General features: G+C 43.4%; 1 protein-coding gene across 6 annotated transcripts in view; it reads left to right on the forward strand.

Annotated features, from left to right (window-relative positions):
* The window catches only part of MAPKBP1 (mitogen-activated protein kinase binding protein 1), a 100439-nt gene that overhangs the window by 80795 nt on the left and 4703 nt on the right, over positions 1-14941 (forward strand). For 3 of the 6 annotated variants that reach the window (XM_068945964.1, XM_068945965.1, XM_009684643.2), the window contains exons 21-29: positions 4725-4873; positions 5562-5611; positions 6495-6731; positions 7714-7883; positions 9522-9667; positions 10132-10302; positions 11203-11281; positions 12843-13153; positions 13967-14881. In XM_068945964.1, the coding sequence (XP_068802065.1) occupies positions 4725-4873; positions 5562-5611; positions 6495-6731; positions 7714-7883; positions 9522-9667; positions 10132-10302; positions 11203-11281; positions 12843-13153; positions 13967-14881 (2228 nt within the window). The remainder of the gene's footprint in view (positions 1-4724; positions 4874-5561; positions 5612-6494; positions 6732-7713; positions 7884-9521; positions 9668-10131; positions 10303-11202; positions 11282-12842; positions 13154-13966; positions 14882-14941) is intronic. The other 3 variants (XM_068945966.1, XM_068945967.1, XM_009684645.2) reach the window with 1 other exon arrangement.

Raw genomic sequence — 14941 nt, forward strand, 5'->3', positions numbered from 1 at the left:
CCAGCATTAATGAGGTGGGAGAAGAGAAACTAAAGTTGAGTAAGAATGGTTTTCTAGATGCTCTGTACCTGTTCTGCTTGTGTTTCCAACGTCTGTCTGTGTAAGTTGCAGTGGAGAGTTGGGTTGTGCCTTGAGGTGCAAGACTGGCTCAAAAGGAATCACAGTAATATAAGAAGGCTCCCTGACGTGTCCTTTTTCTACTAGATTTTCATCTAGAATGATGTTGCTAGAATTTGCTGTGGGTAATGCATTCTACTAGTTTAATAATATGGGAGTATCACAAGATAAATAATCAATATAATACTGGGGAAACAAAACAGCTGATGAGGCAGTGGGGAGCTGAAGGTTTCCAATTCAGGACAGCTACAGCTGTGACTGAAACAGCAGGGATTGGCCCAGGTTAATAACATCTGGAACGTGAACACATAGGAAATGCTGTCCTGGGTCAGACCAGTGCTCCACGCAGCCCAGTGTTCCCTCTGTGACAGAGGCAATGGAAGGTGCTCTTTAGTGAGATGCTGTGAGCCTCGCTAAATGGACCTTGTGGTCCATTCGCCTCGTGCTCCCCCAGCATCCACAATCGTTGTATTAGGGATGTTAGGAGGTACGTCTTTGCCTTTAACATCTGTTCATGGACCCATTGTCCGTGAATGCGTATAATTCCTTTTTGAACTTGCTAATATTCTCTGCCTCTGCAGTCTCCTATGGTGATAGGTTCACTGCTTGGTCACTACTGTCTGCAGAAGGAAGCACTTTCTTTTGTCTGTTTTAAACCACTTTCCTGCTGGTTTTGTTGGAAGTCCTTGGTGCACGTATTGTGAGCTTTGAACAGTAGTTCTGCACCCAGCTTATCCGTAGCCCCCATGGCTTTGTAAACCTCAGTCCTAACCTCTCCCCCGCCCAGCTTTCTTTCCAGACTGGAGTCTCAGCCTTTTTAGTCTTTCCTAAAGCTTCTAGAGAGACTGAAGTCTCTCCTCTGAAGGATTTTTGACTCACCATAGAGACATCAAATCCCTTTGGGACTGATCTCACCTGCATGAGCCTACAGTCCTTCCTAGTGACCATGATAGCCTTTAGGTTTTGCCTCTGGTTGCAAGAATTGCTGATGTGTGCTTTTCCCTCATCTGCTGAACATGAGCTTTGATTGTTCAGGATAATAGAGCTTGTGCTCAGTTTGTATTGCTGGTGCATTTTGGTTTTGAGGCATTTACTGTTTTCAGAAAAGGAATTGTGGAATGGCCTTTTAATACAGTTTTGATTTTGGTCCATGTGCATTTTTTGCTTAGAAAACCTTGTCTAAAATTGTTGGAATGAAGATTTTAAATTGATTTTTACTCTAGAATGTTTACAGGGATTATAGCCTTGTTTTAGTAGAGTGTTTATATTTTTCAATTTTAAAAGTCACTTTTTTGTGACAGTCTTTGAAGCTCTAGCATAAACAGCAAACAATAGAAATGTTATCTAAATTATATTGCCTAAAACTAGTTTGTGTGCCAAAGTGCTGTGTACCCTTTGATTTATTTGGAAAGAATTGCTCCTTATCAGTTCTCAGTGAGGCTGTGGTCCAGTTCAGGGAAACTGTGCAGCTTCCAGGGCTCAGAATGGGGCAGGCTTTTGATGCCAGATCAGAACTGGTGCCTAATTCTGTGCTGAGCTGTTGCAGTTTTACACCAGGGAAATTCTCAAGTCAGAAGCACTGTGATCTTTCTGTGAGGGAAAGCAGGATTTAAACCCTTAGGCACTTATGGAGAAAAAAATTTGCCAGTGTGCATCCCTCATCAGATTTTGAAGTTTGATAAGTAGGTTCCTAAAGCTGAGGGTTTAAGTGGAAGATGATCTGAGTGAGAATGCTGATAACATACCTCTTTAAAGAGGTATAGCTGCCATTCTTGATTTAAAAAAAAAAAAAAAAAAAAGTGGGGTTGGTAGGGGGAAGAGAAGGCTTGAATTCAAGACAGGCAAAAGAACAGGCTAGCCTATTATCTGTTATCTTACTGTTAGAACTCCATAAAGACATTTGGCCCTTTTTAAGTCTGTGTTCTAAGATCTTATAACTGAGGCCCTGCCATTGACCCCGTACTGAGAAATGGCAGGAGCTGAAGTGCAACTGACTCTGCCTGTGTCCACAGAACAAGACGTGTGCGTGAGACTAGAAAGGGGGAGTTTGTTTGCAAAGGAAGAAGAGAAGAGCAAGGACAATTAAAATCCTTGCTCTAAGAAAGATACGTCTCATGCAGGGTTTTGTTTTGCTTTGTTTTCCTCTTTCTTCTTCCCCAGTGTTACCTGGGCATGCCAGTACATGCTGTTTGGAATAGCTACCCTGTGAAACATTCATTCTAGTGTAAAGATGCTTTGTTGGGGTTTGGCTGAATCTGCTCTCAACAGGAATTCAGCTAAACCTTGAAGTCTTATCCCTCCACTTTCAGAATGCTCTCATATGGCGCTTATTTGGAAGCGGCTCCCATGATGCAGACCTCATCCTACCTTACTCTAACTACCATCTAAACATGAACAAGAACAGAGAAGGAGTGTTGAGGAGATTTGTGGAATGGAGGGGTTTAGAAGAAAACACAAAGTATCTGGAGAAAGGCAAGGAAAGAAAGGAGAAAGAAGTGAGGTCTGAATTGAGGGACTGACTTGGGCAAGTAAAAGAAGTAGAACGCCGAAGACCTTGAGAACATAGGTCTCGTTTTCTGGAATATCTCAGTTTCAGATCAGCCTAAGATGCTTTTGAAAACCCCATTCAATTATAATAAAGTCACAGGAGTAAATTTGAAAATCATATTTGAGTTGTGGAAAGGAGGTTATAGAAGGGGACATGAAGTCTTGCAGGAATAATGCAAGACAACCTCACATTTTTGCAGGACGCATCTAACTTCGTAATTTGTTTGGCACTTCCTGTGAGGTATGAAAGAAGCCCATTCAACTTCCAAAATATATTTTGCGTTCTGTTACTCAGCTCTTTTGAGGATGCTGGAACATGCTTTTTTATTTTTATTTTATTTTTTGCTGTCCTTGCTAATTTTGCCAGTCCTCACTTGACAGAGGCTATCTTCCCATTTGTAGCATAAAACACATAAATAGCAATCCTCCCTTCTCCATTTACGCTAACATCAGTAGGGGCAGGAATTTAACAAATGCATAACCTTGCCTTGCCACATCATCCAATCTAATCAGTAGTGAGGTATCCAACCAGTTAGATGTTAAGAAGTCTAATAAACCAACCCTTCTTCCTCAGTAAATCCTACCCCAGCAACTTTGAACTCAAGCAGAAAGACACTGTCAAAGTTGCTGATACAAAGTTAATGTTGCCTACCATATATAAATATAATATGCTTCATAAGATAGATGGTGGCGTAGCCACAAAGGTGCTGTAGTGCTTGAACTTGGGTATTCCTGTGCTCAGGCACAAAAGCATGAGGATGACAAGGTGGACACACCTGAAGACCTTAGAAAAAATGAAGAGACTGATGAGCCTAAATACCAAAAGTAGATAACGGCAGCCTACGTGAAACTGTTTAACTGGAGAAATCTCCTAACTAAGCTATCAGTTTCACTCTTCTTTTTGCAGACCATCTCAAAATCCTTCTGAAAGCGCTGGGTAATTATGGCTCAGCCACTCCCAATAAAACGGAAATTAAAATTCTGCCATTGCATGGGAAGAGAAAAGATTGAAATACCTTAACTACTACTTGCCATGTTCTAGTACTGCCTGCTCTATGTCAACCACAGGAGAACTTAATCCTTAGCCAAGCCGCTCTGTATTTGGGGGATGAGCTATTTTTAATGTTGTGAATAATGCTTGGCACTCAACACTGACTGTGATATCCTATATAAGTAACTAATGATGTGTTTGGCACTCTAGCTCAAGGCTATGGAATGGGCAGTACTCTAACTTATTTGTTAGGGATTCTTCATTTGTTCAGTTATGTTTTATTATTTCAGCTTGTCCAAAGTGGTTTAGTTCATTTGATTCTGCTGACAGAAGAGGTTAGAGGAGGAAAGGGAAGAAGAAAAGGGAGAAGGGAAATTGAGTTTGGTGCTGATAAGTGCCCTTAATTGGTATTGGGGATTCTATGCTTGAAGGCCTGTGTGGGAATGCTTGTCTGATTAAAGATCTGTTCAAAGTATGTTTTACGTTATTCCTTGGGTGTTAAGGCTGAACAAGACAGCACAGCACTCGGATGGTGTGTGGGCTGTGCATGCAGATTCTGGTTGGTGCGGTCCTTGATGTGAACGTGTCTCTTACGTGATGATTTGCCAAATATCTTCCTGATGTCAAGCAGGGAATATCTTTGTGATGTTATAGATGTGTAAAATAGTTCCAGAGAGGAAATGCTTATGAATGGGGAAAAATACTTGCCTTGCAAATAGGCTTTACTATTCTGGCCTTTTGAATTGGCAGAGTCTGAACTGGAAGGCCAAGTTTCAATTTCACCTGACTTGCTCTGACGACTTTACTTGTGATCTGAGTTCTGTCATCCTTCCACACATACGAGCATGAGATGAGTGCTGTGCAGGCTTTACACACCTTTGTGCAGGGTTTAACTTGCACTGTTTTCTCAGAGATGAGTTTTGCTAAAGCTAGGGCTGTTAGGGAAAGATGGAGCAGCCTGCTGAATATTCTGGATGGTGGGGTAAGGTGGCAAACTGGCTGGTGTAGGGATTGAAATGGTGGGGAGTTCTTGAGATAGATCATAATACTTCCAATTTCTGCCTCCCAGGCACGAGTCCATCTCTGCCTTATCATCCGTGCCTGCACTCTCATCAGACAGCGACAAGGATGGTGAAGATGAAGGGAATGATGAAGATGAGTTACGTGGGCTGCAGTCTTTCCATGTTCAGTCCAACTGTAACACTGAGAAAGACTCAGGTATAAATGGGAGAGGGCCATGGGCAGAGATGGTGAAAAATGGCATGGATGTGAAGTGGGGCAGAGATAAGAGACACTGGGTTAGGGGTAATGAAGTACTGGCAGAAAGACCAGTACAGGAACGGATGGATTGACACCACTAGACTAGAGGAGTTGCCCATTCCAGCATATGCAGAGGCATAGAGTTTGGAGTTCCCTAGTTCTAAATTCAGCTGTTCAATTGCCAAGTTTCTTGCTAGTTCCAGTCGGCCAGAGAAGTTTTGAATTAGCGCGTTGGGTGTGAATCTACAGGCTATGAGAAGTCTTTAGAGCTCAAAAGAGACCTCACCAAGGATTCTAAGGATGCCTGATAAAACTTACAGTAGAGATTGGTTACCACTGTGAAGTATTTTCACCACAGATACTGCAGTGTGTTGGAGCAGGGGTTTTTCCCTAAACCTTTGGTGGTCCACTGCACTGTGGTAAGTGTTCTGCAGTGGATCTGGTGAGTCAGTGAAAACACTCTATAAAAACAGTGTCTATCCATTAAACATTTGATACGAGGGCTTGGTAGTTCATGAGAAACTAGTTCTACTAGTTCAAAAGCTGTAGGAATGCTGCCTTTTGAGGAAAGCTTGGGTAAGAGATCTTTAAAAGGCTGACTGCTGGCCAAGGATGCCAACTAGGTATATATTTTTTCCCTTTTCAGATCCAGACCTTACCCTCTCAAGAAGCCTTTCCCACTGGGAAATGAGGAGGGTGAGTTGCTAAGCCTTCAAGTTGTATTTCTAGTCATAAGGAAACTGGAAAAGAAATCCCTGTGGAGATTAAAAACTTCATCCTCACTGCTGGGAAGGGTGCAGCTGCAGTGGGAAACCACTGAGAAGCCCCTATTTGAAGGATTTGGGGGTGGCAAAGTAGACCCTAGTTAAGAGAGAGTTTCAAGGGTGCCAGATGCAGATGGATGCCCACAAAAAGATTATGATTCTATAGAAAAGGTACATAATCTTTAGAGCTGGAATAGGCTGTACAGGTTGTTCTAATCAAATCGTTAATTTCAGTACCTGGTAGGATATGAAATTTAAGACAGAAGTTATGAGAAATGTACATCTTGGAACAGGAAGAGGATCCAGGCAGAAATATTAGTCCAGATGAAAAGCTGCCTATTTATTATTACTATTGAGTGGAGTAGAGTCTTGATTTCTTGATTTATACTCTATTAATATTGTTAGACTTGGATCATGTGCACTTTCCCACTGTTTTACATGCATGCATTGACTAGTTGTATCTTGCCTGTGCTGGATGCTATTAAATATACATTTGTTATCTTTACATCAGATGTCCTATTCTTGTCCCCTTCATTTCTGACCTGAATGTCATGTAGGGCTGAAGCTGATCATATACTTGGATCTGAGTGAGGCATGTAAATGTTCAGTCACATAAGCCATGACAGAAGATTATCATCTTTATGTTGTTGCCTTTAGGACCAAGGCAGGAATTTTAAGCTTTCTGACACACAGCTTTGGGGCTTTTAGGGAGACGGATATATGTGTGTTTCGCTATGGGTTCTATATCTTCTCTTCCGTCCCTGCATCAGCAGCACTCTGTCCCTAAGACTGTTTTTCCTTTCAATTTCCTTCAGGCTAAAGAGATAGCAGCGATCCAGCGCTCAGAGGCAGCAGTGAGCAAGATGCCCCGGCAGCGTGGGCGCTGGTCCCAGCCAACCAGCAACATAGAGATGACTGTCAAGTCCATGCTTGACTTACGTCAGTTGGAGTCTTTCTCTGTTTCCCGTTCCCCAAGTCGAGACTCACTGTCCCAAAACAGCAACGGGGATGACAAAGAAGAGCAGGCGGATGTCCTTGTGCACATCAACAAAGTAAGGGCGGCACTTCTCTGGGGAAATGAATATACTCTGAGTGTGTCTGTCCTGCCTCCGTTTATTATTACATACATGTATCACCTGACACCACTCTTTATTTATCTAGAGAAAGCTCTAAATGCCTCCTGAGAAACCTAGTTCAGCTAATCTCTTGTAGCTAGTGCTCTGCAATGTGCGACTCTGGCTTTTTTGCAGTCTTATAGCAGAGCCCATATGGGATCAAGATTTCTTCCCCAAAACAGGGGAAAAGACCACGTATTTCCTCATAGCTGTTTGATTACTTATGGCTGCTACAAGCTGAGAAGCTGAGCTTCAGATATGTGTGCCTTATTACCTTTTAGCTTACTCTGCTGGGGTACCGTTTCTTGACTCCAGCAGCAGCTGAATTGTGGCTCATATGAGGCCCTTAGTTGTGGGCTATGCTGGATTATTAAGTTATCCTTAGAAACTGTCCATCTCTGTATCTATGGGTCACAGCAAGCTATCATGCTCCTGCCTTGGAAGGCTGGTACCTGTTTTCCAGTAGCAGTCTGTCCTGGTGCCTAACTTCATGAGAGTTATTTCTGCTTTTTATAACTGCATGACTGGATTTGCTGCATGCAGTAAGCCAGTAGTTTTCAACTTATGGTCCCCAGACTTCTCTGAAGTGTATGTGGTAGGCCTATAAAAGGTAACTAAAGAGCTTGCTGCTATGTGGCTTACATTTATGATAATGGGGACAGAGAGGGGTGGGGAGAGTCTGTGACTTTACTGGAGACTTTTAGGGGATTGCAAACAGGAAACAAAATAGGAACCTACAGCAATAGAAGCCTACCTTAGTAGATAAGAACGAAAGACAGGACTGTTGTGTTTCTAATCTCAGATTTCTGATTGCATCCCATGCAGTAATATGTACGTTACAGCTCCACGTAGCACCTGCTGACTTGAAGGCAAAACACGTGAGAGGGTAATCTCTAGTCTTTCTGTATTTCTGTACTAGGTTGGAGGCTCGATAGCTCCCCAAGACAACCGGCCTTGTGTGCGACCCCAAGTGATTCGGCTTGTGTCTTGTGAAGAGGGGATTTTCTCTCAGGAACTGGAACCTTCTGAGAGTGAGGAGTGTGTCATCTACCCTGAGCAAGATGAGATCCATCCCACAGACCCTAGCAGGTTAAAAATAAAAATAAGCTCTGCTGCGCATGGCTCAGCCGTTTATCCTTGTTCAGTTTGCCTGTAGCTTGCGTGGCAATTTGGATGAGTTGATTTATTGCCTGATTGATGCCAGGTTTAGTTAAGGGTTTTATGCCAGCCTGATGCTAAAGGAAGCTGAACTAAGAACACACCATTAAAATAATCTTTCCTCATGAGAAAACTGTGCATGTTAGCAACCTCCTCTGGTTTCTTGTTGAGTAAACAACTTGGGAGCAGCCTCCTTTTTTTCTTTCTTCCTTATCTGGGTTGAAATAAGCAAGGAAAAACTTAAGTGCTGAAAAACATCCTGACAGTGAGGTTTATCTGGCTGTGAAATGCCTCTCCAAAAGAAATGACAGGACACTATTACTCGGGACAATTTCAAGCGTAATTGGGCAAGAATTTAACAAACATAATAGGTAATGACCATGTTCTAGAAAGAAGATACATTGTGTGACTTAGAAAGTATTGTATTTAAAGGGACACTGGAGAAAGTGAAGAGAGCTTTCTCCTTCCTTTGCTGTTTCTTCTATTTTATATTTACCTCACTTCATTTTCTGTTTTATTCCATGCTCCATGCTTTTTCCTTCCCTGAATTGTACTCCTTCCTTCCCCTTCTAACCTGATTTTAATAGCTGTTTGACTCCCTCTGTCTCCTCCTGCTCTGGTACAAAGAGCAGGCTGATAGCTTTAGACGGGCTGTTATGCAATAGCGCATACCATGATTTTTGCAGTTGAAGCTGCTGGGTTTCTCCCAGTTTCCTCTCTGTTTACAATTTAATTTTATTATGATAACATTTGGGCAGAGCAGACTCACGTGCTGTTCCAGCATACCAGAAAGGGAGGCCCTCTGGTGATGTTGGATACAGACTGGACATACCTCAAAGCGTGCAGAGTTTGCAAGCTGCCAGGGGTAATTCCCACTCAGTTACATTGAGTGACTTCTATATCCTACATTGCATCTAGTGCATCTGAAACCAAAGTATTTCAGAGTGGAAAGCTGAAATCCTCATGGATAACACAAAAGATGACTGTTGCTGTCCCTTGACAAAATCAGGCTTGTAAAATCGCAGCACAAATCAGGAACCCAATCCTACAATACTGCGTTTCATACAACGTTCTCTAGTCTTGCTCACACCCAGGATTTTCTCTATTTTGTAATACTGAAGCGGCCCAAGGAAGGAGGTCATAAACATAGAAAAAGTTACTAGATTAGCAACTACTAGATTAGGGCTCAAATCTATGGCAAACTGGAGTTTGCGTTAGGCAGGTATCAGCCTCTTTGTAGTTCCTCTTTTCATTAAGCAGACCGCTGTGTTTATTCTCCAGCTGTGCAGGAAATCAAGCCAGCGCAGCGCTAGTGCCTGGTAATCATGGAAAACTGGCAACGTGCAGAAAGTCAAGACAGTCCCCTTGTGATTTCACTGTCCAAGCTTAATGAAATGCAAAAATATACTGTATAAAGATGAAAGAAATCAATTTATTTTTCTTTGTAAAGCCTTACCTTTCTAGTAATCAAAGGTGTTACTAACACAGGTAAGGCCTTATAGAATGTGCTCCTTTAAATGTAAAATAAATCTCTCTTCCAGTGTTGTATATTTCCTGTCTCTCTTGTAGTGAGTTCCAGGTAAAAGCGTTGCCCCATGGGAAGCTAAATAGAGGTTATCACAGTAATGGATGCCCAGACAAACACAGCCCTGACAGTGCTTGCTCTGTAGATTACAGTAGTAGTCGTCTGTCCAGCCCAGACCATCCGAATGAAGGTAAGTTGCAAAGACATACTATAAATCTATTTATATCTGATGTAGGAACTTGCTGGGGTTATTTTGTGCCATGTTTGTCATTTGCTGTCCTGGTCTCTAATACTTGATCCTCTTCAGGAGCTGAATTGAGGTCACACTCCTATTAAAACCTTGCTAGCATTAGCATAAAGATTCAGGCACTTCAGTGAGTCCACCTCAGAAGCAGGGGTTGGCTGAAGTGTACTTTCCGTATGCTACTTTAACTCTCTTCTGCCTTACTAGCTAGGGAGGTAGCTTTAGTATTGATTATCCCATAGGCTGTGCTGTCTGTGGAGTATAGTAGGTTAGAGAAATGCACCTAATGCTGCCTGACTTGTGATTTAACATCTCCGTTTAATTTAGCATCTTACTGAGTATCTGTCCTAAGCTGACTACTGTTACTGTGATGATGCTACTAGTGTGTTGGTTTTTTTGCCTCTTCCCAGATTCTGAAAGCACTGAGCCCCTAAGTGTGGACGGCATCTCAGACCTGGAGGGTGAAGAGGGAGAGGAGGATGCGGGTACTGGCATGCCAGAGGGAGAAATCCCCCGGACACCTGATCAGGAAAAGTTCCTCAGGCAGCATTTTGGGACCTTGGGCAACACTGACGGAAAAGGTACAGCTCTCTTGCTCAGCAGAGGGACTTTCTCTGTGAGATCACCCCAGATTTGTCTGCTGTGAAAACCAAACCAGGTTACAAGCCATTCTAGGCTTTTGAGGATGAGAGTCTCTGTGGAGGGGAAAATGGGGAAACTAAGGTAGAGAAGTCTAAAAAAGAGAGGCACCTTGATAACCCAAAGCGACATAGACCTCGGTTTGAGCCACACAAAATTATCTACAGACTGATGATGATAAGTATTGCTCTTGGAATCCTAAAGAGCTATTCTCTTGTTCCGGGACTAGTCTTAACTCCTATGTATATGCACACGTATGAACTGTGTGTCTCTCCTCCCCCCCCCCCCCCCAATCGGTGACATGTAGTGGCCTCTAGTGGTATACAAAGGCATAACAAATGCCACAAAAGAAAAGGCTGAAATGCTGGGAGGAGGGAGAGAATAAGACGAGACATCAGAGTGGAAAAGGAGCTGATTACTCCTTATCGACCAACTTCAGAACAAAGAGTATCCTTCTAGAATTGATAATGGTTGCAGGTAGCAATATCTCTGTGAGTTGTCCATTTTACTGTTTTTTTTCCCCTCTGTTGGTTTGTTTTCTGCTTGATGTCTGTGCCTCACAGCCCTACAGGCAGGATGGGACACAAAGGGAAGAGAAAAAGGAGGAGGCATGCCCTTAGGGAGACTAGCAGTTTAAGGCAGAGAAATTATAATCTGAGTGGAACAGAAAAGGCAAAGGAGATTAAATTATTTTGTTCTCTGTTGTTTTAGCTCAAAAAATCCCCTTTGATATGGAGGAGCATTTGATAGCAGCTGTGATGAGAAAATGCATTTGTCAGAATGTTTGCATCTTGATCTGTAACTAAATTACTCTCTTTCTCTCCTTTCACCCAAATCTGTAGGTGGCTCATGTAGAACTCTGGAAAGAACTGAAAACCTCAGCATTTCCTCTCGCTTTCTTTCCCAGTCCCCAGCTCTCAGGTATGGCTCTGTTTGTTTTCAGTGTTTCTGTCGTCTTGTTATTTATTTTTTACTAGTGTGTGAATAGGTCTTTTGCTAGGCACTGGGCCAAAATATGGCAGAAGACATCTGACCTTAATGTACCTAGGCACAGCGAGCTCTTAGCGTAGGCAACTGGAAGGTTGGTTGTGGACCACTCTGATTTGGACGGGCCAATCTGCATCACGTTAGCTGCTCTGTTTCTTACTAGACCAACTCTGTTGTTTTGTTCTTTTCCCTCTTCCAATAATATGCTTAACCGTTTCATGATTAATGCCTTAATTGATTAAACTGGAGGAATCTGTCATTTAATTTTCTTTTCACCGTTTATGGTCTGTTTATTCTTTTGCATTTCATTCAGCTTGGACAATGAAAGTAGGCTTGCTAACTTTTCCTTTGTTTTACAGTCCTTTCTTACTCAGCTTCATTTCTTGGTCCCATGCTTTCACAGGGTGCTCTGATGATACAAAGCCCCACGAGAATATTCTTCTTCTTTCTAAAAACAAATAAACACGCCAAAAAACCACACAGAATACCCCAAAAGGCCTCTACAAAGTATTTCTATTGGCATTAAAACAAGAAAAAAAGCTGGAAATACTTCTTTTGATTTTATTTCATAAATGTTTAAAGTAACTCCTCTTCCATTCCTCTCAAATGACAGCTTGAAATCTGGGCTCAGATTGGTTTGATTTCATTGTATAGGCCTGAGCGGAGTTGGGTACATCTTTTATGATTTGCCAGCTGTGTCTGGATTCAGCTCATTCGGGAAGCTTCCTATCATTGCTGTGTTCACATGCAGCTGTTCCTGCTGTTAGGAGGGCCTGTTAGTCTGTCCTGCATTGGGACTGCCTGTGTGGGGAAAAAAGCCAGTGGGTTAGTTATTGTAAAAGCTTCTGGAGAGTTGCAGTGGTGGGAGAAGGAAGTCATTGTTACTCTGGAGATGTGATAAAAGAAGTAGCTTAAACTCATGGAAACCCCTAGGCTTTTAATTTGTTTGGCTGTCAAACCTGACAGATTGAGAGTCACTGCCTTTCTGAGATAAGCCTGCTATGCTTGCCTGGGGTGGAGAGGAAGAGGAAATTAGTCTCTTCTCTTGAAGATACTGACCAGCTTTGATAGTAATTGTATTTTTATAGTGTTATGGCCTCTACTGGGGTACCTTAGAAAGAAGAAAGATTTTTGGTGTTAGAAAGGTGAGCTGGGAGAAAAGACGTGGCCTGACCTTACCCAGTTTTCCCTCCTCCTGGCACTTTTCCTTGTATCCTGCCTTTGCCTTTTACAAGCCCTTGCCTGAAACAGTGACCCAGTGCTATTTGTGTTAATCAGCACTCATGTAAGCTAAGGTGGGATGCCTGAAGACCAGTGCTCCCAAGCAAAGGGTAGAACAAAGTGGTAACAGCCTAGGCTAATTCTGATATAACAAATCCAGGTAGAGAACAGAAAGGCTCCTTATCCTGGAGAAACTGCCTTAATGAGTGTGCTTGTTCATCCAGGGCAACCTACTTGCTTATTTCAACTGGGATTTCTTCATTGTGTTCTCTAGACATTTGTCACTCTCCTCATCAAATCTGATACTGGATTCAAAGTCCATCGAGCCTGCAGCCCAGACCAATCGGATTACTCTGGATCTGCTGAAAAATAGCAGTAGCCATCCTGGTGATGCTTTGGAGAACAGCCACCTCCCGGAGAGTGTGAATTCCCATCGGGCTGTTTACGCCCAGAAAAAACGCAAGTCAGCTTTAGAGGCCGGCCGAGTTGGTATGGGTCCTGGACGAGTTATTGCATCCTTTCCAGAAGGCCCTGTGAATACAGTGATGAGAAAGGCACAGTCGGTTCATGACCTCATTCATGAGGGTAAGGACATGGGTTGGAATGATGATATAATTCCAAGAATAAAATTGGGAGATTTGAGCTTGAGCAGTGATTTAAACTAATCTTACATCTTTCTGCATTCTGAGCTACAGGAAGACAGTTTGCATGTCTTCCTTCTCTTAGCCTGTTAAGGGAAAACATTTCCAACTTGTCATGCAGACTCTGGTCTTGTAATTATCAGTCTCTGATATTCCTCTGGCAGCAGTGGGAGGAGGGATGCCAAGGGTGAAATGAACCATTTGCAAAGAAATCCTCTCTTACTGTAGGTGATTGCTCCAGGCCAAGACTTAAGCCCTCCAGGGTGGGGAGGGGAAGGAGAGGGGCAGTAAGAGGGAACTTGCTGTCTCTGTGCACTCTGTGTGGAAGGAGCTCCACTTTTGAAATTTGAAACTATCACCTCGTGAACCTTTAGCAAGTCCTAAGTTTGTTTTTTAGAAAAATAAACCTACTGCTGCAGCACCATATGTATGTGAGTGGATTAAAGAGAAAGGAGAGTCTTCACCTGCTTTTTCTGACTTCTCTGTTAATGATAGTAGTTTCTGAGGTCTTCTCGCCTTAAGTTTTAAGAACCAGTATCTCTAATCAGGTAGGCAACAGTGTGTGAGCAGGATGAGGAATGGGAAGGACTAGGCTGTTGAGGCTTGGTGATGTTAACCTAAATTAGTGGTTCTGTACACCTCTTCCAGGGGCTGAGCTGAGGCCCATAGGCTGGAGCAGCTCTGATGCTTCCTGATTTTGGAATTCACTGCAGACCCTTGTCTATTTTTGGTATGTTTGTCTGTTTAATTTTCACAGATAAGGGACCTGGAGTGATATCCTCTGCCAAGCAGCGTCCTCACACTCTTATGGTGGTTGAGAAAGACCCCAGAGCTAACAATTGCAGGGTGTTGTCGGCCAGTCTGTTGAAGATGGATGGATCTGGTGCTGTGCTGGCCAAAGATGTCAGGGCTGCAAAACCAAAGTCCTACATGAACCCCACGACCAGCTTCCGGGCAAAGATGTCGCGGAGCATATCTGTAGGGGAAAATCTGTACCTTGGTTACTCCACTGAAATGTTAACTGAGGAGACGACTAGCCCTCCAGTGGCGGAGAAGATGCAGCTTAGTCCCCCAGCAGATGCTGAGAAGAATAAGTTACCAGTGAGAGAAAAAGAAAATGTTCCAGTGAAGCCAGCACTTCAGCCAGCTGTAAACTGCTCATCTCCCAAGTCCTTTCATAGCAAGTTGGCATCATCAAACCGAGCACACCTGATCCTTGACATTCCCAAGCCATTGCCTGATAGACCTACACTGGCCTCCTTCTCACCCACTACCAAATCCAAAACCCTGCTTGAGCCACAGTCTCCACAGTCACCTGCTGGGGCCTGTAAAAAGAAACCTTTTCCTGAGGGCCGAGCCCCCAAGAGGGAGAATCAGACTACTGGGTCTCTGGTTCCTGGTAGAGAGATTCCTCTAGGACTTACTAAGGAGAGCCCAATGGAGAGTCTGGGCTCAAGGACAGGTTGCCAGGACGAGCCAGGGGTCACTAATCCAAGACTGCGAGAGTCTTCAGAGGGCCGACATCCAAGGTCTCCTGAGAGCGTATTGCCTAGGTACAGGGAGAGGATCACTGGCATTGCCTGCGTGCTAGATGACCAGCCTGGACTTTGCCTGCTAGACCCCATCAGGCCGAGGTCTCCTACGTCTATAACTGCCTCAGCACAGGTCTCAGGTGTGCATGGATACCCACCTCTTATCTTCCCCCTTCTGTCTCCTGTCTTTGTGAACCGCC

The sequence above is a fragment of the Struthio camelus genome, chromosome 5, assembly GCF_040807025.1.
Source record: "Struthio camelus isolate bStrCam1 chromosome 5, bStrCam1.hap1, whole genome shotgun sequence".
Classification (NCBI taxonomy): Eukaryota; Metazoa; Chordata; class Aves; order Struthioniformes; family Struthionidae; genus Struthio; species Struthio camelus.